General features: G+C 31.3%; 1 protein-coding gene and 1 long non-coding RNA gene across 2 annotated transcripts in view; both read right to left on the bottom strand.

Annotated features, from left to right (window-relative positions):
• LOC145318115 (adhesion G protein-coupled receptor L2-like) overlaps positions 1-8,753 on the bottom strand; it is a 32,033-nt gene extending 23,280 nt beyond the window's left edge. The window contains exons 1-5 of the mRNA XM_080159465.1: positions 8,672-8,753; positions 4,824-4,907; positions 3,244-3,291; positions 2,487-2,513; positions 1,325-1,383 (exon numbers count right to left, since the gene is read on the bottom strand). Coding sequence (XP_080015591.1) covers positions 1,325-1,383; positions 2,487-2,513; positions 3,244-3,291; positions 4,824-4,907; positions 8,672-8,753 — 300 coding nt within the window. The remainder of the gene's footprint in view (positions 1-1,324; positions 1,384-2,486; positions 2,514-3,243; positions 3,292-4,823; positions 4,908-8,671) is intronic.
• Positions 8,754-10,365: 1,612 nt separating this feature from the next.
• LOC145315589 (uncharacterized) lies at positions 10,366-17,865 on the bottom strand. Its single transcript, XR_013878085.1, has 3 exons — positions 17,795-17,865; positions 11,327-11,413; positions 10,366-10,527 (listed from the first exon to the last, which is right to left on the bottom strand). It is a non-coding gene; the product is annotated as an uncharacterized LOC145315589 (long non-coding RNA).
• Between the last annotated feature and the right edge of the window lie 3,620 nt (positions 17,866-21,485).

Consider the following 21,485-nt stretch of genomic DNA (forward strand, 5'->3'; position numbering starts at 1 on the left):
AGTTAATGACTAATGGCTTATTTTCTTTGTTTTTTAAGTACAGTAGTGCAGTGCCTCAAAGAATAGAGAATGTCTCAACACTCCTTTAATAGGGTTATACAGTGTTTTTTTTATGCAAACTTTTTTGAAAGCAATTTTACTCCTTTCATAGTACAGTAAAATAAAACTTCCAAAATTAGGTGTCAACATCTAAAAATAGTTTTAGCGCATTTTCCTTATGTTCAAATCTTCTATCCTTTTCAATAATGGCCATATCTCTACCAGGGCATGAGAAGTGCTTGCCACCATTCTTGCAAAGGATAGAAGATTTGATCATAAGAAAAATGTGCTAAAATCAATTTTAGATGTTGACACCTAAGTTTTGAATTTTTTACTGTACTTTTTAAATAAAACAGAAATATTTCTTTGTTGTTCTATGAATGGTCTTAAAAAACAAAGAAAATTATCATCATTAAAATGATTTAAATGTTGAGATTTGCAATGTATTTGTTAAGAGAATGTTTTAAGTTCATTAGTACAGCTAAAGGTGCTTTAGAATATATGTTTTTTATTCAGTTTTAAAGTATAGAAATTGAAATCAAGTAGGATGTACAGACATCAAAAAGATTTTATATCAGTGTCATGTGTATGGTTGGGTAGTCAAGCCTTAGGGTAGAAGACAAACATTCAATGGGATGGAAAACAGTATATCTATCTAAATAAATCTCATGAACATCAAATCATATACTTAATTACTAGATATATATTGACAAACATAAATATGTAAAATTCAAAATAAACAAATTTAAGCATATTACACCAATATAAATTTTATTTTGTGTGACATTTTTTAATTGACAACCAACTTGGCTGTTTTAGAGGTTTTAGAACCCTGTCAAGAGGGGTTTGATCCCTCAGCACATTTTTTTTCTGCATGCCAAATTAAACATACAGTTTTGATCAAAAATGAATAATAAAAAACAAATTCATGCTCAAGCAATGACATTAAGAAAAACCTTATAAAGTTCTTATTTCTTTAATAATTCTACAAATAGAAATTGTTCTTTTTAGAGATTCATTTCCATATTCACAGTAGTTTGGGATAGCAGGTGTTTCTAGTATAAAAAAGAACAATTAACCCATTAGTGCTGAGCGCCACTTTTATGTATTACACATCCATACTTTTTCAATTATATTGATTTTACTGTCATTTATACAGTAAAAATTCAGTTTGTCATAAATACATCCAATGCACTGGCAAAAACACATCCACTGTAAATTTGCTGGATGTGTAAATGGCAGCCCCCCCTTAATTTTTGAATTTTTCATTATTATTATTTTTTACCTTGCAATAAGAAGAATCTATATCCTCAGCACAAAGAAGAACAGAGTTTTGTACATGGGCTAAAGAATGAACACATTAAAAGGTTTATCCATGACAGCTATGGCAGTTAGGTAGCTGAAATTATTCCAGTTCAGTCTAATGAACGTAATGAGGATTGTAAAAATCATATCAGACAAAAAATATCTAGATAGAGAGCTGAAATGTCAAAAGTCTAATAATAAATTATACTTCTGCTTTTATAAAACTGTTTAAACCACCTAACTGTCTGAATCTGATTTATGTATGTATTATGTATAAAAATTCAAGTATATGCATAAATCATCATAAAGATCATTAATCCAAGCCTCAGGCTCCTTGTGCCAACAAAAGACAAATTAGAGCAGCATTGTTTTACAGTTCCCCCCCCCCTTCCCCTTCTTATTTTGAAATAGATTGAAACAAGGGGAGAGTAGAACTTTTTTTTGTGTGTAACTTAGTGTATTGCTTAAAAGCAATAGCACCATCCTCGTTTAAAATTTATTTAAACAATAATTATGGGGAGGGAGTTGTGATTACCAGACACTTTAGGGGAAACCACAATTAAATGTTTCAATTTTATTAATGTATCCATGATAATAGGCGAGCACATGGGGATATAGGGCAGTTATTGGCAAGAACATTTTTATAATACCTCATATTGTTCCATCTGTCTTTGTTTTCTTATTATTACTAGCTACTGCGCCCCTAGCAACTAGGGGCTATATATTGGAAGGGATATAGCAGATAAATATTTGAAAACCATACCCAGACATTTAAAAAAAAATAGCCTTAAACCAACCCAGGACCTATAAGAAGCTTTACATGGGGACCATATCAGTTACACCGTTAGCAAGATCCTTAGCTACAGATAAAAAAGTTTACTATTTCTATAATAAGATTTTGAAATTTGCTTGGTGTTGATCATTGTGTAGATCATTCTTAGACTACTATGTCTGTCCGACTACATTACTAATAGAAATTTGGTATGATGTATGGATACGGTTTCTTAATGAATGATTCTAAATTACAGAATATATATCATAATTAATTTCAATTAATTTGGTGAGCTTTGCTTTTATGATTGTTTACATTCACTATTAAGCTTAAACGTATTATATATTCTAAATAGAATATGAAATGTTACCTTCTCCTTCATCACACCAATTCTCATCTAATAATATTTTATAATTAGGTATGCAATGTTAAAATTTATTCTTTTAAAGCATTTAATATCACACTTTATATCTTATATAAGTTAAAATACTGAAGCTACTCTAAAAGGTCTGTATAAAATAACAAAATAAACTAAATACAACTAAAATAATGACTTGTTCATATAAACATAGAAATGCAGACAGATAACAATCTTTGGTCAAGCATTACCAAAAATAAGTTAGATACATTGATTTTATGTTTATGTATCTTCCATAATGTTGAAAATTGTAAGAATTATATTATAATGTTTGATACTATTTTAATATTTACTTTACTCCTATGATAGACAGAAAGAAAAAATTATGCTCCACTTACACACAAAACCACACACACATGCACTAACACACACACACACGCACTAATACACACACACACAGGCACTACCACATACACACACACACACTTTGACACTAAAGTTTGTTGAATGCATAAATTCACATGCAGACACATACTCTTAAGCAGGGCATAGAGTACTTCTTTATTTGTAACATAAACTTATATCATTTAATGTTCTTTTAATGTTCTTTTTTTTCATATTGTTGCTGTGCTACTAATGTATAAAGATAATTAATATTATATAATTTATGGAAGTAAAATAATAATTTGATTCGTTGAATCTAGCAGGGAAATTATGTAATAAGATTTGTACAAAGTGGAATAGATTAGATTTAAAAACAATAACTTACTCATTCCGACTTCACCAGCATTACACCACCATACACCACGACAATTACCTGAATATAAATAGCAGGTTCTTAGCATTGGAACATAGATTTTCTCATTATTTTGCATTATTCTATTATTTGAAATAATAATAAGGTTTTTTCTCAGGCAACATTGAAAACCGATCCAGTGGATTAGAACCAGTTCACATCCATATGAAAAAAACTATTGCTAGCATTGTATTATAATTAGTTTTCTACCAAGGTAATAATGTAAATACAATCATGAGATTAAAACCAGTTTTTTAGCCTGTGACTTTAGCATCTCATGTTAAAAAAAAAGGGTTTTAATCTAATAATTGTACATATTATATCTGTGAAATGCTATTTATGATACAATGTGAGAAAATTTGTATGTACTACACTTTTTTCTACACCCTAGATACTTGGTGCGCAGCCAATAGTTTGATATAAAAGAGACATTAATCTATTGTTTTGTTTAGGTTTTAGCCGGAAATTTAATTTGAAAAAAATGTATTGATATTTTAGAAGGCTTTGTATTGGCAAATTAACAGCATTCATAACACATTTTAACTTATTACAAACCATAGGACAATGTATTTTACTTTATGATATACTAGTAAATTTGCCCTAGAAACTGCATCTATAGGGGAAGGTGTGGGATAGGATTGTGTTTAAGTTAAAGAGTTAAGACTCTAAAGGGCTAGGTGTCACTTGGGTACTAGACCTCTCTCCACGCACCTTGGAACATACATACAATACTTAACCCTTTACAGTTGGGCCCCTTGCCGCACCTTAATCGGTCGGGGGTTCCTTTTCTCAGTTCCTTTTAGAGCTATAGGGCTAAATTTTTTTGTGCAACTCTCAGTTATGTGTGATACCCATACTTAAAAAGTCACGCAGTTTGGGCTCTTTTTCTTTCACACACAGAATATGAGATAGAAAAAACCGGATGGGGGGGGCGTTCAACGCCCCCCCCCCCTGACCGTTTCAGTTACTCTTACTCTTCTTTTAAAACATGGAGAATTTTTTTGATTGGGTTTTACCCCCTTAAAAGTTCAGACTACATACTTCTTCTTTGTATTATAGACAAATGTGCCCCCAGACTCAACAATATGCAAGAAAATTACATAAATCCACCCTAAGATATACATACATGAGTTAAAAGCAGATATTTATGTTATTCTTTGCTGGAAACAAATACAGAAAAACATAAAATAAAAGCTTTGATCACATCGGTCAGGAAATATACATTTACACATCAAAAAATTTCTATACAGCACAAGCAAATTGATGAATATTTTAGGGAGATCATTTGCTTTAGACAAAAATTATAGAGTAGCTTATGATTTAAAAAAGACAAATATTGTTTGTTTTATGCTAGTTGCTTCGCCCCTAGCCTCTTGAATAATGATTTGGAGGGAAAAAATATAACCAAACCAAGACATTTATAAAGCTCTACTGCGTAGCAATTACTGAGGTCTTAAACTTCACACAAAAAACCTACTACTTTATATACTGCCTAACAACAAGGAAAAAAACAGAAAGTTAAAGTTTAAATTAATAAAACTAAATAAACTCACATGGAAGGGGAAAATAATCAGAAGATCCGTCTTGAAATGCTGTGCAGTTGGCATCTGTTGGGCGTTCATCTTGACAGGTATCATCTAATTAAATAATAATTTTATAGTTTGACTTTATTATTTTTTTAGAAAACAAGGATGACAACATCTTAGAAGCTATGGACAACAAATTAAAAATTAAACAAACAAACATTAGGAAATATAATGTAACAGTGTTTTTTTTAAATTGTATGCTCAAAAAATTATAATCTTATTTGCTATAAAATTTTAAAAATACAGAATGAATGCTAGGTATTTAATGCTTCAATTTCTAAATATGACAATCTAGATGATTTACTAACAATTCATACTACAAGAATATCTATCATTTAATACGGATTACAACAACCATAAAAGAAAACAACCATAAAAGTAAAGCTCTAAAATCAGGCAGTAAAACAAACCAACATCAACGACTGTCAGAACTGAAATAACTAAAATATTAATTCTCAAGTTTGAACTAAACTGAATATGATTTTGTTGTAAAATTGTTTAAATACACGATTCTGTTTAAGGACAAACTTATATTTTAAGTCTTGATTAAAGAAATGCTTTACTTACAAAACTATACTTTGTTGTCCTAATATAAATATTATAACAATTATAAAAGACTTTCTGGTAACAATTATAGAGTTATCTTGCTTTTTTATCATAATCTTTAAAAGGAATCATCATGAAATGGATAGAACAATTCGAAAATGCCAAAATCAACAATAAGAGCTGCCAAATATTGACAGACAGATGGGCTGACAAACCCTAATAATAGAAAGGCTTTGCTTTAACCCTTTACAGTCCGGCCCCTTGCCGCACCTTAATCGGTCGGGGGGGGGGGGGGGCGTTCAACGCCCCCCCTAATTATCTCAGTTCCTATTAGAGCTAGAGGGCTAAATTTTTTTGTGCAAGTCCCCTGTTTGATAATGAATTTCCGACCTTTTATAAGTTTAAGTCAATTTTCGCTTCCTTCACCCTTTTATTTAACAACCTTTGTTTTTAGGTCTTTTTTTATTTAAAAATTTCAAACGGCTGTAATTTTCTTATTTTTGAAGGTAGAAGAAAAATGTTTTCCCAGAAAATGTTTATCTTTATGTAAATCTTATATTAGAAATATCAAAATATAAATTTCAGCGGCCGCAGCTGTACTTGGCAGCTGCCAGCCGCCGCAGTCGGCGGTCGGCGGGAAAACGGCGGCGGATCTTCATGAAATTTTAATACGTTATGTAGACATGTAAGAAAAGCTTAAGTTTAAAATTTGAAGTCTCTAAGTCAAAAATTGCGGCCACAGGAGCCTTTTAAAGATTTCTGGAGACCTGGAGGATCAGGACCTGCAGGATCATACCTGGAACCTGAAATTGACTTGAACACCTGTATTTCATATAAGGATGTACTACTAGATGATTTTTCAGTATTTTGGTATGATAAAATGCTTTGTTTTAGTCAAAAAAATATTTTTGCTCTTTACCTGGATGACCCTGCCAGGTTTGCTGGCATCCTGTGCCCGCCAGGATGGAGATATTCAAAAAATTCCAACTCTCAGTTATGTGTCATACCCATACTTAAAAAGTCAAGCAGTTTGGGCTCTTTATCTTTCACACACAGAAAATGAGATAGAAAAAACCGGATGGGGGGGCGTTCAACGCCCCCCCCCGACCGTTGAGGGTTAAAAAATGTTATATCACAAGAACATTATCATTAAATATATTTTATGATGGTATTATGATAAATATGTGCATTATTCAAATACATTTGAATTTGTAAACATTAATTTAAAATCATGGATGACAACATAAATGAAATGAGGATCTGAAACGATAAGCAATTAAACATTAACACTTGTAGAGTGTAAGAATTAAAAAAGCAGAAAATGTAAAAATCTAAACACATATCAAGTAAATTAGTTGCAAAACTGTGTAAATTTTTAAGGACATACTTACATTTTTAGGACTTGATTAAAGAGATACTTTGCTTATAATATTGTAATCATATGAATAGGATAATGTATAACATAAAAAAACTATTTCTGAAACTGTTAAAAAGCATAATATTTTATATGGACTTTCTGGTAGTGATTATGGAGTAGCTAAGATTCCATACTTGTATGTAACTTTTATATCATGCAAAGTTTAAAATTGATAAGTCAATTCTAATATGGGAAAATCATCAAAAAGAGCTGGACAGACGGATGTAAAGACCAACTGTCTCTAATTATAGAAAAACTTTCCTTGAAAAATATTTTAACAAAGGTTTGCCTACTAAAATTGAAAAAAACTTAATTTATCATTCGATTTTTCAACTCAGTCATTTTGCGTTACACTTGAGATAAAATCCAAATTAATTTAAGATCTTTTTTATTGAACTTTAAAATTGCAGCCTAATTTTATACAGATTTTTTTTAGTGTAATCTATTGTATGTACTGCCTAACAAACTTTTAGGAAGGAGGTAAAAATTTAGCATTTTAAACAAGAAAAACAGAATATAAGTAAAATTATGCATGTCAAAATAAAACAATTATATTGTTTTAAATTTATAAGCCTTATTTACTTATTCAACAAATAATTATATTATCATTAAGTTCATGTTGTGTCATATAAATACCCAATGCAGGTTAACAATTTGGTGTAAATTTGTATCAATTCTTTTCAAAGAACGTTTTGTACACTGCCCACTTGGAATTGTATCTAACTTAACCCATTAGTGCCGAGCGCCACTTTTATGGGCCGATCGAGCTGTAAGTTTCAGGGAAGCTTTATAATGGTCAAAACGGAATTCGTATTTTTTTGTTTTGCTCTAGTGGCGTGCACAGGAAAGTTGCAAAAAAAACCGGTTCGGCTTGGCCATAAATACCAACCAGGCATTAACACCCGTTTTTGGTGCTTTCCCCCAGTTTTAAAACCCGGTTGACCTGTATAAACCCGGTTATTTTGACCAAAAATCGAAAAATGTAATTTTTGAACGCCAAAAGTGAGATGAACACTTTTTAGAACTTTGATACGATCCGTAATTGAAAACTACACAACCTCATGTAATCTAAAGAGCTACAAGTATAATACGAAGCGATTTATTTCAAATTTCGTGTTTAGCTGGCGATTTCGGGTAAAAAAACCCTGTTTTGTTGTTGTTGTCAAAAAAGATCTATTAGTGAAACCGGGTAATAAAAATTTCAGACTCAAAATGGAAATGCCGAACCGGGCCTATATAGGGCGTAAAAAAACGATAAAAAAATCATATAAAAAATAATAATTTAAATAAAACAAATTCACAAATAGATGTACTTGTCAATAAACTTTAGATTTAACGAAAAAAATCAGCGACTTTACTATAAAAACAAAAAAGTTAGATGGGGTATTTTGAATTTTCATGATTTTCAAACTTTGTTGATCTATACCGGCAAACGGAAGTAAGCAAAACTACCTGCTCCAGGGGGAAATGAAAGCCAGGGTAGTAGAGGGGGGATTCATACTGAGAATGATGCAATTATGAAGCCGAAAACCGGTTTTTTTTACATTTTCTGGCACCGGGTTTTAAAACCCAGTTCGGCACTAATGGGTTAATGCAAATTGATGCCAAATAAGAATTAAAAGATTAAATTTTAGGGATCTTAAGGGATAAGACAATCAGTGCTAAATTAATATATACCCCTAATTATAATCAATTAAAGTATCCCTTTGCAGATTAAAATGAGTAGTTGAAAAGTTTTGAACATTCTACCTGGTAATATCCAATCAAGATTTATTAAAAGCTTAAAAAGATCTAATATGAAAATATGTTTATATAATGTCCCCTCCTTCCCTGGTGAAAGAAAATGTTTTACCTGTGTTGCAGATATCTGTTGGAGCATCAGCAACATTCACACAATTTCCAAAAAGATTAATATCTAGAAACAAAAATAACATATTTAATGTTTCAATTGTAATTAATAACTAGGACGTATAAAGTCTTATAAATGATTTTATTTCTATTATTGTCTATTATTGCATCTAAATGCTCTGATTGTAACCTGTTACAAATGCGTAGGGAGAGTTTGATATTTGTATTAGTGAATGATAGGGGTTACATTTGAACAAGATACTTATTTTTTTAAAGCATTATAATACTAGCGGTTTCACCTCTAGGGGCACTTGAGGAGAGGTGAGTTGAATCCTAATTTTAAAAAATCAGATTTGGAAAAAAAGTAAAATATACCCCCCCCCCCCTCCAAATCCCATTACTTATCTATTTTTATTTTATTTTGAGGGGTAATTTTTTGTAAAGGTTATTTCTCTTAGGAGGGTTGTTGTACTCTCCCCTAAAATAGTTATAAACCTTCCAAGGACTTATAAAAAGCTACCCTGTTAAGGAGAACCTAATCGGTTCTGGAGTTTGCAAGATCCTTTGGTAAAAACAGACAAACAAACAAACATTTTTTTACTTTATCATAAGCATGTCTGTTCTTAGGTCTATAATGGTAAAGTTCCTGTATTTGATTATCAATAATTAAAATTCAAGCTAATAGGATATAGCTTATATATCCTATTAGCATTATATATATATAATGTATATATTTTGTCTGAACAGTAAAAATTCATTGTATTTAAATTATGTTCATAATTTTTGGGTATTCTTACAGAGAATCTCAATTTTAAGAGTGCTGGTTATTAATACAGAACTTATTATGCAATATTTGAAATGAATAGGACTATACAAACAGGCTTAGGGTTACAGAATATTAGCTATTCCGCCCTCAGGTAATGCTCCATATAGAGGTTAAAAAGTTGTAGATAAAGGATATAAAAATAATGAAAAATAGGATTTAATGATAATAATGTAAGCCCCGCAACAACATTGCAGCATTTATGTTCAAAAATTCAAATAATTATTGATAATATTTTATAACAAAAAAAGCTAAAAAAATTTCATGTATTTAAGAGTTTAAATATAATTATGTAAAACTTATATTATTAGGAAACATTCAATAAATATTCTTCGCCCTCCCCCCCATTAATACTCTCTATCTAAGTCCCCCTCTTTCACATTCTTCTCTAGGTATATAAAAAAGTACATCATATTATATCTATCTATCAATTGGATATACAATAAATTAGGTCTTGATTATAAGAACAGATCCATAATCCAGACAGCTATCTTCCCCAAATGGCAGAGACACTTTTCATCCTTTTTTTCAAATTTTTTCACATGCTTAGTGCTACATTGTAATGTGTAAACCTTTGTAATTAGTTCCAATAAATTTTTGGTTAAAATTCTTCATGGGGTGTGGGGAGTAATATTTCTATGGAGAGCTTCACCCCATGTTGTGGTGGAAGTTCTCCACTATTATTAATTTTTGTTACCTAGGGGAGCGGAGGGGAGGGGGAGAGCATTTTTCTATTTTTAGGGTGTCCCCTCTCTAAAGAAAATATTTCTAAACCACCGCAGGAACATTAAGTTTATTAAGATTAGAACCAAATCAGATGAGCAGTTACCAAGATTTTAAGCTTAAGACAGTTGAAAAGATGTTAAAACAGACGGCATTCTACTTTGTTTAATAGATAAATATTAACAAAAACAATTTTCTACTTAAAACTTGTTTAAATAAAGTATTGTTACATTTTTCTCTTCCATCACTATATGGTGTGCAGATGTCAGTCTGAAGTTTTCCACCCTCACACCACCAACCTTTCTGACAATCACCTTTAATTAAAATTATAAATTATCTAGCCATTCAAATATTAGATTATAAATGATAAAGACCCTGGCAAAATTTTGTTTAACTATTAAAGGATCTTGAGGAATAGGACAAAGATCATTAAATTGAATCAAAGCACCAAAAATTTTTTGAGCCAATGAATAAGAATGCATTTTTACAAAACTTTGTGGACTAGTTTTATTTATAATCCAATGTTCCCTCCCTTGAAGTGAGTAGTAGAATATTGTTAGGTTGATAAAATGTCAACCATGGCCACTATTTAAAATTTGATTAAATTAAAACAATAATAATGGCATTTGAAAAAAAATCATGTCAATAATATTAATATGTCTGCCATGGCTATTAACAATTTTGATAAGATTATTGGATTTGCATCTAGACAAAAACTAAATCTTAATTTGTCAGGGCACAAATTATGTTAGTAGTGTAAGCATTTTCCTACCCCTTGACCAATATGGTTCTCCTTTACAATAAAGTTTTGTATTTTTCATTGAAAGTTTAATAACTACTTTTGGAGAAGGTTCCTTCACCCATCTAACAGGCCTTCAAAAATCATTTTTAATTTTCTTTTTAATACTAAAGTAAAAAGTAAATGCTCAATCCTTTCTTAAGTGCTTCTCATGTAGTTTATTTATTATTGTTGTAAACACTGGCATACAGTCACACAGACAAACTAATATCAAGCCATCCTGTCTCTTTTATATAATAATATGTATATTTGAATATATCTTAGCAAGTTAGTTTAAAACTTTTATAATTAATTTATAAAATTATAACTCTTACAAGGCCATCTGTTGTAGATTGTATAAATTCCATTGTCCACAACATCTTTACAGAGGGCATCTGTAGGCTCTTGACAATAGTCGGAACCTGAATTGTAAAAAATATACTCATATCTAAAGATTCAAAGAGTTTATATTCTAAAGAACATAATTGTATCTGTTCTGATTGATTTTAATAACTTTCTGCTAGGACTTCCAATTAAGAAATGGGGATTTCTAATTTCCTTATTGATCAATGAAATTATTTATTTAAAAGGGGTAGTTCCAATAAATGCATTTGAACTTAATTTAGTGAACTGCATACTTTTTCCTGGTTAATTGGTTAAACTACATTTATATGGCATATATTTGAAAGAATTTAAATTTTCTACCACAAAGTTTTTTAAGATATCAAGACTTGAAAATAGTCTATTTAAATTGCATATTGAGGTGTATGTTTTTTTTGTGTGAAATTTATCATATTATGAATAATGCTGAATGAAAATTATTATTCTGCAATACAAAATTCAGACTTAGATTTTGTTATTTGCTACAATGATAGTTTTAGTTTATAGTATTTTTCAAAACATACTCAAAATCTTAAACGATGGGTGATTTCGTAGAGAAATGTTACTGTTTTCAATATTTTCAAAATACTAAAATAACCCTAACAATATACAAATTTCCCAATATATTCAAACGACAGGAAATTGAGACTTCACACCTTTGTTAATATTTTCATACGGATAGAAGGGGTCAACTTATGCTAGATTTGGGATGTATTTGTAAGATACTACATATGTTCACATATCTTTACGGTCAAACATTGTCAGAAAATCATAAAAATATTATCATACGAAGAAGGTTTATGGCCTCACTAGGATTTTATGACTTGGAATAATAAGGTTTGGTGAATAGATTTTTTTTCTATCATCTTTCCAGTTACTTTATGTTCTGTTGTGTTTGTCAGTTCAAATAAAGAAATAGGATTTTGTAGATTTATTAATTATGTATTATTTTTTTAAAATGTGATGTAACCCCCCCCCCCCCCCCCCCAATCATATTTCTTAAAATATCTTATACGTGAGTCACACAAAGTAGAGAAACAGGTGCATATATATTGTTAATGAATTCTGGCGTGGGGGGGGGGGGGGGTGGTTTACAATGATGCATCAATGATCAGATTCAGAAGTAGCTATTTATTTATATGTAATATCTATATGTGATACTTAATTTTTCAAAATATTGCTTGACTTTGATGTATCAATGATCAGAAATAGCTATTTATTTATCTAATATACCAAACAAAATTTTTTTTTATAATATCTATATCAGTTACTTAAGTTCTCAAATTTAAAATATAGCTTGAATTTTCTAAAGAATAATTCTTACAACATTTCTGTACGAACACCTTGGCTGACCGTAATATCATGTTACCAGTTACTTACCACCCCCCCCCCCCTCCCATATTCCGAGGGTTAATCCCCATAAATCATACATTTAAATAAATACAGGAGACTTTATAATAATAATACTCGAGTCCCCTCCCTCCTCTTTACTACTTTAGTAATATTAATAAAGACATCTTCTTAGCTTTAACTTTACCAATTCCGAGCCTAACCAAGGAGAGCGCAAAATCTGTCGGACGACACGAAACAAACAGACCAATGAGAGTTCGAGTTGGGAGGGTTAGCGGAGATTGTTAAATAACAAATTAGCTCTAATAAATAATAGGTTTATTTCATATTGTTCAAACAAAATTGAAAATACAAATACAATACATTATTATGATCCTGTTACTTTCAATTGTATTAATAAGTTTATTTCATTTTATTATTCTTTCATACAAAAAATACAATATTTTGTAAAATGATTGATCTCAAAACAAACTTCATCATGGCTTAACTTAAAAAATCCGTGAGGTTTGATTTGGGAACCAAATCATTAAACCCCAGGAACATTAGTTCCTTAACCAGATGGCCCTTTAGGTTATACCTCCTTTCGCTGAAAAGCAATTTGAGGTGGAAAATATTCTTTCCACCCTCGAATTGCTTACAGGCAGAAGGATAAGGTTCGCTAAAAGCTCCCTGATTTGTGCGGGGTACTGGTCTTCTTCAAGCATGTTGGCAACTGTTCCATGGATTAGCTCCAGTGTCGCTGATCTGGAACCTCTCTTCTGTGCTCCGTTAACGTTTGTCCATTTTTGATAATAGTCTGTCAGGGTTACGGCATTTTGAACGCGCCATTTTCTTAGTCCTTGATACAGTTGCGATCTCATGAGTGCAAGTTCATCAATTTTCTTCTTTGCTTGTTCCTGTTGTTGTTTTTGTTGGTAGGCCAGCTTTCTCTGTTTGAACACAGCTACGAACATAGGTGATCCAAGAACATTATCATCACTGCTTGGGCTTGTAGTCTCAGTCTCCTCCTGGACCTGTTGTTCTGCTGGTCCTGAATCATCCTCGTCCTCCTCGATGCTGGGAATACTAAGTCTGTATAACATGGCTTGGGGGAGGGGGGAGGCGAGGGGTTATTAATTTATTTAAGAGAAACAACGAAATTTCATGTCCCACGGTCCACGGATAACATACAAATGCAAAAAAAATATATTTGATTTGCAATAAAAACTACTCTTTCTATGTAAAACAAATATACAAAGTTTTTACTTTTTAATTCGTTCGTTCTTTAAGACAGATAGCTATTTCTTTCATAGTTAAACGGCTCCTCAGGGCTAAAAAAACTGGTTTTAATAATCTAACGATTGTACATTTCTGTTCTGTCTATATATCATAGTTATCATTGAAAACCAAAAAATAAAATAATAGGATGTCTGTTAATCTCTACCAAAGGATCTCAAATTGAAATCTGAATCTATTTATATTAATACAAATCGTAAAATTCGGAATAACTATATACGGTTTTTTTGGACTTCAGTTGAAAGAAATCGTTTTTATTTTCCGGTCATACGCTTATAATACGATGTGATAAATATCTATTTTTTGAATTAAATTTATCGCCTGGACAGACATACTTACAAAGCTATGTTCATATATATTTAAGATTTTAGATTTGTTTCCCTTCAGTATTTTATTTTTTTTGGAGCGAAGCTATTTCATAATTAAGTTTTTTTTATAGACATTTTTCCGTGCATTTTAAATTTGTTTCACTTTTCCCATAATTACTAAAATAAAAGAATAATGTCAGTTGTCCATAATATGATAGGATAAATATCTATTCCAATATGGCTTCTAAATTACATATACGGCACAATGCGATAAATATCTATTTCAAACCGTTGGGTCAGTAATTAATAGCTCTTCATTATTAATTTAAGCATCTTAGAATTGTCCTAGTATAAATTAAACCTTAAAAATTTTCCTCACCCCCCCCCCTTCATATTCATATTTGACTTGCAACTTTGGATGGAAATAAATACCCTTTAGGATAACTCATAGTAGAAATTATAATTGTACATCCTATATCCGTAAAATTGTGTTTAATATTTAATATAATCTTGAAAAAATAATATTTGAAATAGAATTCATTTAAATTTATGAGAAAGAAAAATCTGTAAGAAATATAAATGCAAAGGCAGGTGTTAAAAACTTATAAAAGAGGGGAGAATTTCATTTGATTGGTTTAGCCTGGTGGTAATGGTTAGAAGGAGGGGTGGGGGGAGGGAGAGAAACAACAAGATTTCATTTCTCACGGAAATACATTTTGATTTTTGACAGAAACAAACTTATAAAACTAACTTTCTTCATTGACCGTATAAATAAACATGGATATAAAATTATAATGATGATAGTAGTAATGATGAAAAAATATCGTCTGTACTTTCCTAGGAGTTTTATGAAGGCTTTTTGGCCAATTATACAAAGATATGATGATAGTAACCAAATTTAAATAATCACTTTAATAATTTTAGTTCTTTCTTTTTGTCTGTCTATCTTTTATGTGTCTGTACTAATAGATCTCGCTAACCCCCGGCCCCAGCATCGCATCATATTATAGACATTTTCTGTGGATTTTAATTTTTAAAATATATCTATAGTTTTTTTTTCACAAAGCAGGATTTAATACATTGATACAAGATGGGGGTGGAGAATATCGTAACCACTGGTATATATGAAGGGGTACGGGAGGGGATGGTGGGGGGGGGGGGGGTTGGAAGTGGTTGAAATTTTAGTACATTAAATATCTGTAAGAGGATGAATATTTCAAATTGTTTTTCATTTTTTAAACTTTCATTGGTAAGAAAACAAATAAACACAAATGAAATTTAAAGTTTTACAAAAATATTTTAAGAAATGTTAACTTAAGTTTGATATAAATATAGCTTTCATAAAAGTCAGTAATTTAATGTAGACCAACCAAATTGGCTGGAAGTTAGGTAAGATTGATTGTATTGATTTTATATGTTACAACTAAAGATTTAAGTTCCTGTCTTTTATGAAGGCTTTTTGGCCAATTATATAGCAATTAAGATGAAGATATGATATAATGATAGTACCCAAATTTAAATAATCACTTTAATAATTTTTAGTTTTTTCTTTTTGTCTGTCTATCTTTTATGTGTCTGTACTAATAGATCTCGCTAACCCCCGGCCCCAGCATCGCATCATATTATAGACATTTTCCGTGGATTTTAATTTTTAAAATATATCTATAGTTTTTTTTTCACAAAGCAGTAATTTGTCGATATAAGTTGATTAAATTTTTTGATTAAAAAGACATAGAAATCATTCTAGAAATCTACATACAAAGAAATCATTGATATATAGAAATAAAAACTTGACTTAAGTACTCGTTTTTATGGTAAATAAAATTAACATATCTTCGCTTAATCGCTGTACAATATTTTTTTTTTGGGGGGGGGGCGGGGAGGAAAAATTTATGTCACCTGATTAAGGAAGGGAAACTGGAAGGGTCAACTTAACTGAACTCACATGAGAAATATGAGATCTTCATACAGAACAATAATTTTCTATAATTAGGGTCAGTTTGTCCGTCCGTAAAAAACGGATAGCTTTTTTGGTAATTTAGGCATTTGATTCCTTCGACTATTCTGAAACTATTTAAGTGTTATTATCCGTTTGTTATACAGTTTCAGAAATCGTTTTTAATCTTACAGAACAATAGCTTTTTTGTAATTAGGGCTGGTCCATCCATAAGAAAGCGGATAGCTTTTTTCATTTCTGGTAATGTAGGCATTTGCTTCCTGTATCCGTTTGTCATAAAGTTTCAGTACTAGTTTTTATGGATGTTTTAATCCTTGTTAATATTCCCCAATATATATGTTTACTAAATCGCTATACATACTTACAACATTTATGACCTGATAAAAGGGTCAACTTAGTCACGTGAACAAGGACAATATACATTTTAACCCCCCCCCCCCTTCATATTCATATTTGACTTGCAACTTTGGATGGAAATATAAATACCCTTTAGGATTTAACTTTCACTTGACCTATACTCCCCCCCCCCCCCCACCTCTTTTAGCAAAAGTTGACCGATGACATATCATATCATATATTAGGGGAGGGATCTTTCACAACGAGACTTAAATAAATATAAGAAGAGTAAGTATTTAGAAAAAAATAACCTATATAATACTAATAGGATACTAGTTCAGATATTTCTTAATCTTAAGCTACTGACCAAAAAAACAAAAATAACAACACGGCACAAATGTTGATGTTGAATGTGCGTGTTTGCGTCTGTTTTTATCTAGCTGACCTTTACAGGGTAGCTTCTTATAGTTTAATTTGTATATTTATCTTTCTTTTTTGCTTTTAAAAATTTGTGTATTTATTAACGTTAAGCTTCAGACAAAAGCCAACAAAAAAAAACTTTTGCTAGAAATATGCAAAGGTTCCGTGATCATATGAACAGGCTATTTTATTTGAGAAATCCAATATTTTTAAAAAAACTCAAATTGCCCAATAAAATTAAACGGTCTAGCTAAGTTTTGGAAAGGGATAATTAGTGATTTACAACGATATCCTGGCCGTATGAAAATGTATAGCTATTTCAATATTTATCATATACCTTCATTTCACACGTTTAACCCCCAGTATGAAAATTAGGGAATTTAGCAATATTTGGCACCAATTTTGATATTTTGAAGCCTTAAATTAGTTTTTGAAACTAACGATATGACTGATTTGCTATTCTGATCTTTTTTTACAAAATTAAAATAGTTTCCAATCATAACAATGGAATAAACACTTAATTTTCTGTTACATTCTTTAAAAATTGCAAAAAAAACAATTTAATAGATTATAAGAATTTTTTTGGGTAAAATAAAGTACCCAAAGACAAAGGTTGCTAAATAAAGTATTAAAGAAGGTAAAACTTTACCTGATTTTTTTGATAACTAAAAAATCTTAAAAAAATATTTAGAAATTGGTAGAAGAGGTTTTGAGCCCCCCCCCCCTCCCCGAAGCCCAACCCAACCCCTTGGTCTATTAAAGGTTAAGACTTTTACCTGTTGCAAAAGCAAAAAACATGACTAGTATATAAACAATAGCCATCTTGAATGGCTAAATATTAACAACTAACTAGAATTTTCTTAAATATTTTTTTTATCTCTTGTGTATGCTGTTTATTATCATTATCATTATCAAGGACAATAAATTATGTTAGAACAATTAGAAAAAGGCTACTAAGCTTAAAAGCAAAATTCAACAAATCAGACAATGGAAAAATGATCATATATAATAATAACATTAATTTAGTGTACACCAATTAGAGCACAGCATTTTACGAAATGCCGCGCTGTGATTGGCTGAAATTCGAGGCACTCCGACTTGGCGCACCATTGAAATGATTTAAAGATCCAGCTCTTGTTTGCTTATAGCCTATAAATATGTTTTTGAAAAACTTAAAATAAAGACTGATTATTTTGTAAAACAAATTGTTTCCATTAACAATAATTATAGTCAACTATCATAAATAGCAGCCAAGAAAAAATCTTATTCTTATTTTTGATACACTTAGACATACAGATATTTATGTAATAGAGTAGCTTCATAGCCAGGTAGAATAGGTTAAATTAACGTAAGCATAAGATAAGAAAATTCTTGGAAACTAGAGAAATAAATTCTCTCCATAAAATTTATCACTATATTTTTCATATTTTTTATTATGTATAATGTAGCGCAGCTACTTCATAAATAGGGATTTACACACTTCTGGATAGTTTGAACCAAACAATCAAGATTCAAATGAGCTCACTAAAGTTTCGAAACCAACAAATGTGAGAGCAAGTTTTTAAAATTTTGGGAACCATTGAAATTTAGTGTCCATTAGCTTTTTTTATGTTTATAAGGATTTTATCAATGATTTGTCAGGAGGGGGGGGGGGGGGTTAGAGGTTAGGAGGTGAACATCTAGAGGTTATATCCACCCCCCTTCTGCACTTATCTGCTTTTAATCTTATGTGAGGATAAGCTATGCTTGGTTTGTATATTGTCATACTTGTTTAGATAATTCCTTTTTTAAGAGGGAAGCTTTTCTAAAATCAGGGTTGGTCCGTCCAAGCGTAGCAACTCTATAATAATTACCAGAATGTCCGTACGTCCATTTTAGACATGTTGATTTTTTTACTTTTTTAACAAGAAATTTTTACGTGATCTAATTATCCAATTGATCTGATTTTTGGTATATTGATTCCTGGGACAACAAAGTATAATGTTATAAGCGAAGCAACTCAATAATCTGATAATATTCTGATTATTCAGTTCTGACACTATATAATGTCCGTTTTTCCTATAGTTTCCGTGCTTTGCTTTCATGGATGTTGTCATCCTTGTTTCATATATACACAGTTTTTATAATGTTTTCTTCTCCACACTTAATATGAAAGATAAAAATGACAAATAAAATATTAATCAATAAATTATTACTTGGACCAGATTTTCATGTACTCTGATAAAGTAATACTGGCAGCTGGCTAAAGTAACGATTCCCTATCCAGCCCCATCCCTTATCTTCTACTGGCCGAAAGAACTGACCAATAATTGAGTTCCATTTAGCAAGCTAATTTGATGACAAATTTCCCCCTGTATAATATCCACGTATTCTATATCCATTCCATTAGTAGGGAAACTTTAGCATATTATATAAACAAAATTAAAATAGGGAATGTGAGGATGTAATTTTTTGTATGGTTAACCCCTTCATGGTTCCCCTATTCTTAGGGTTGCCTGTACCTGTGGTGCCCTAACCTGCGGGGCTACCTAAAGTAATAAACAAACAAAAAAACTACCCCATCCCCATATTTTCAATTTTAAAAATCTAGTTTGATGGTTTCACTGTTTAACAAGATACTTTGTGGGAAAGTGCTAAAAATTAAAAGTTAAATGTAGAAACAAAATAAAATTAGCAAAACTTGTAGAGTAGCTCAGCTACTAAATATTTTTCTTTTTATCACATAAAATGAATGTACACTTTTAGTTTTATAATAAGTAAACAATCACAAAATTTTTATCATTACATACTAGAATTTTCCGTTGACGTCATCATGTCAATCTTAGTTCTTTTTATTCTTACTAGCGGCTGCGCCCCTAGAGGCCTATAGTGGCACTTGAGGGGTGAATTGAATTGACCTACCCAATTTTTTATTTCAGTTTTAAAAGTAAAAGTAAAAATAAATTTTTTTGGGGGGGATAATTTCTTTCTAGGGGTGTTACCCTCGCCCAAAATATGTATAAACCTTCCCAGCTTCAATACTTAAAAATCCTAAAATTGAAGAGAGAGGTAGTAAGATAAAGAAAAATAAATAGTGCGGAGCTACTCATGTACCTGTACCTGAGAGAAAGACAGAGATAGAGTGTGTTTGTTATAGAGTGAGAGAGAGAGAGAGAGTGTGTGTGTGTGTGTGTGTGAGTGTGAGAGAGTGTGTGTGTGTGAGAGAGAAAGAGAGTGATATAGAGAAAAGAGGAAAGTAAAATTAAGAATAAAAGCAACCACAGAAGCGAAACTTAATATATCAAACAATGCAATGAGACAAACAATCATTACAATTTAGTAGAAACATTTATTGAAACATAATATAATTCAAAGTCTGAGCAAAATGTAAACCTGTTGAAAAAGGATACTTTATGTAAACATATTTTAATTTTATGCCAAATTTCTTTTCATTTGATATATTGCCTAATCATCTTAGGAATAACAAACTATATAAAGAATCATGTTAGAAATAACATTCTGACTGAAAAAAAAACAATTCTTTTTACAATAACTGTTGGGTCATTTTAATTTGGATTTTGGAAGTAAATGTTACTTGAATCTTTATGCTAGCTTCAATTAGGAATATTCTAACAAACCTAAATAAACAATCAATTACAGAATTAATGACAGGAAGATTTTTTTAAATCAAGGTTGATAACATCCCCCAAAAGAGGGGTCGGCGTCAGGGGCGTCCAAGCTTTTTATTTTGGGGGGGGGGGTAAAAAGGCGCGCGAAGCACGCTACAAATTTTTTTTACCCCCCCCAAAATTTTTACCTTGGGGGTAAAATTTGCTTGGGGGGGGGGTAATTACCCCCCCTGAAATCTGTTGGCAGGGGTAAATTTAGTTTACCCCCCCCAAAATTTACCCCCGGGGTAAAATTTTTGGGGGGGGTAATTTAAATTTCATTAAATATATAGTATTAAAAATGCGGGCGAAGCGCGCAAAAATTTTTTTAATTAGAGATTTTTTATTTTGGGGGGGTATTTACGCCCCCAAAATTGTTTAGGGGGGGGGAAATACCCCCTCCTAAATTGTTGGGGGTGCCTACGGCACCGCCAGGGTAGGGGTGGGGTGCCGTACGGCACCCCCAAAATTGTTTGGGGGGGGGTAATCGCCCCATTACCCCCCCCTTGGACGCCTATGGTCGGCGTGCCATTGACAGTGAGAGAGAGGGAACAATGGGCTGTTTCTTACACTATTCCTCAAAGTTTTTAATAAATTTTTTTTTTATTCGCTGGTTTTACAACTTTGGGGACTTTACAATTTTAAATGAATTTTTATTGACTGGTTTATTAAGTTATGTGTCCAAACGTTTTAACCACCAATAGTATTTTTTATAAAGGATAATTTTGTGTATTAACTTTGGGGATTCACATCAATTTATCTGCCATTGTCTTATCCCTTTAGATCCCTGGCCGGTTGAGCACTAAAATTCCCACCACCC

The sequence above is a fragment of the Acartia tonsa genome, chromosome 4, assembly GCF_053477335.1.
Source record: "Acartia tonsa isolate MP-2025a chromosome 4, ASM5347733v1, whole genome shotgun sequence".
NCBI lineage: Eukaryota > Metazoa > Arthropoda > Copepoda > Calanoida > Acartiidae > Acartia > Acartia tonsa.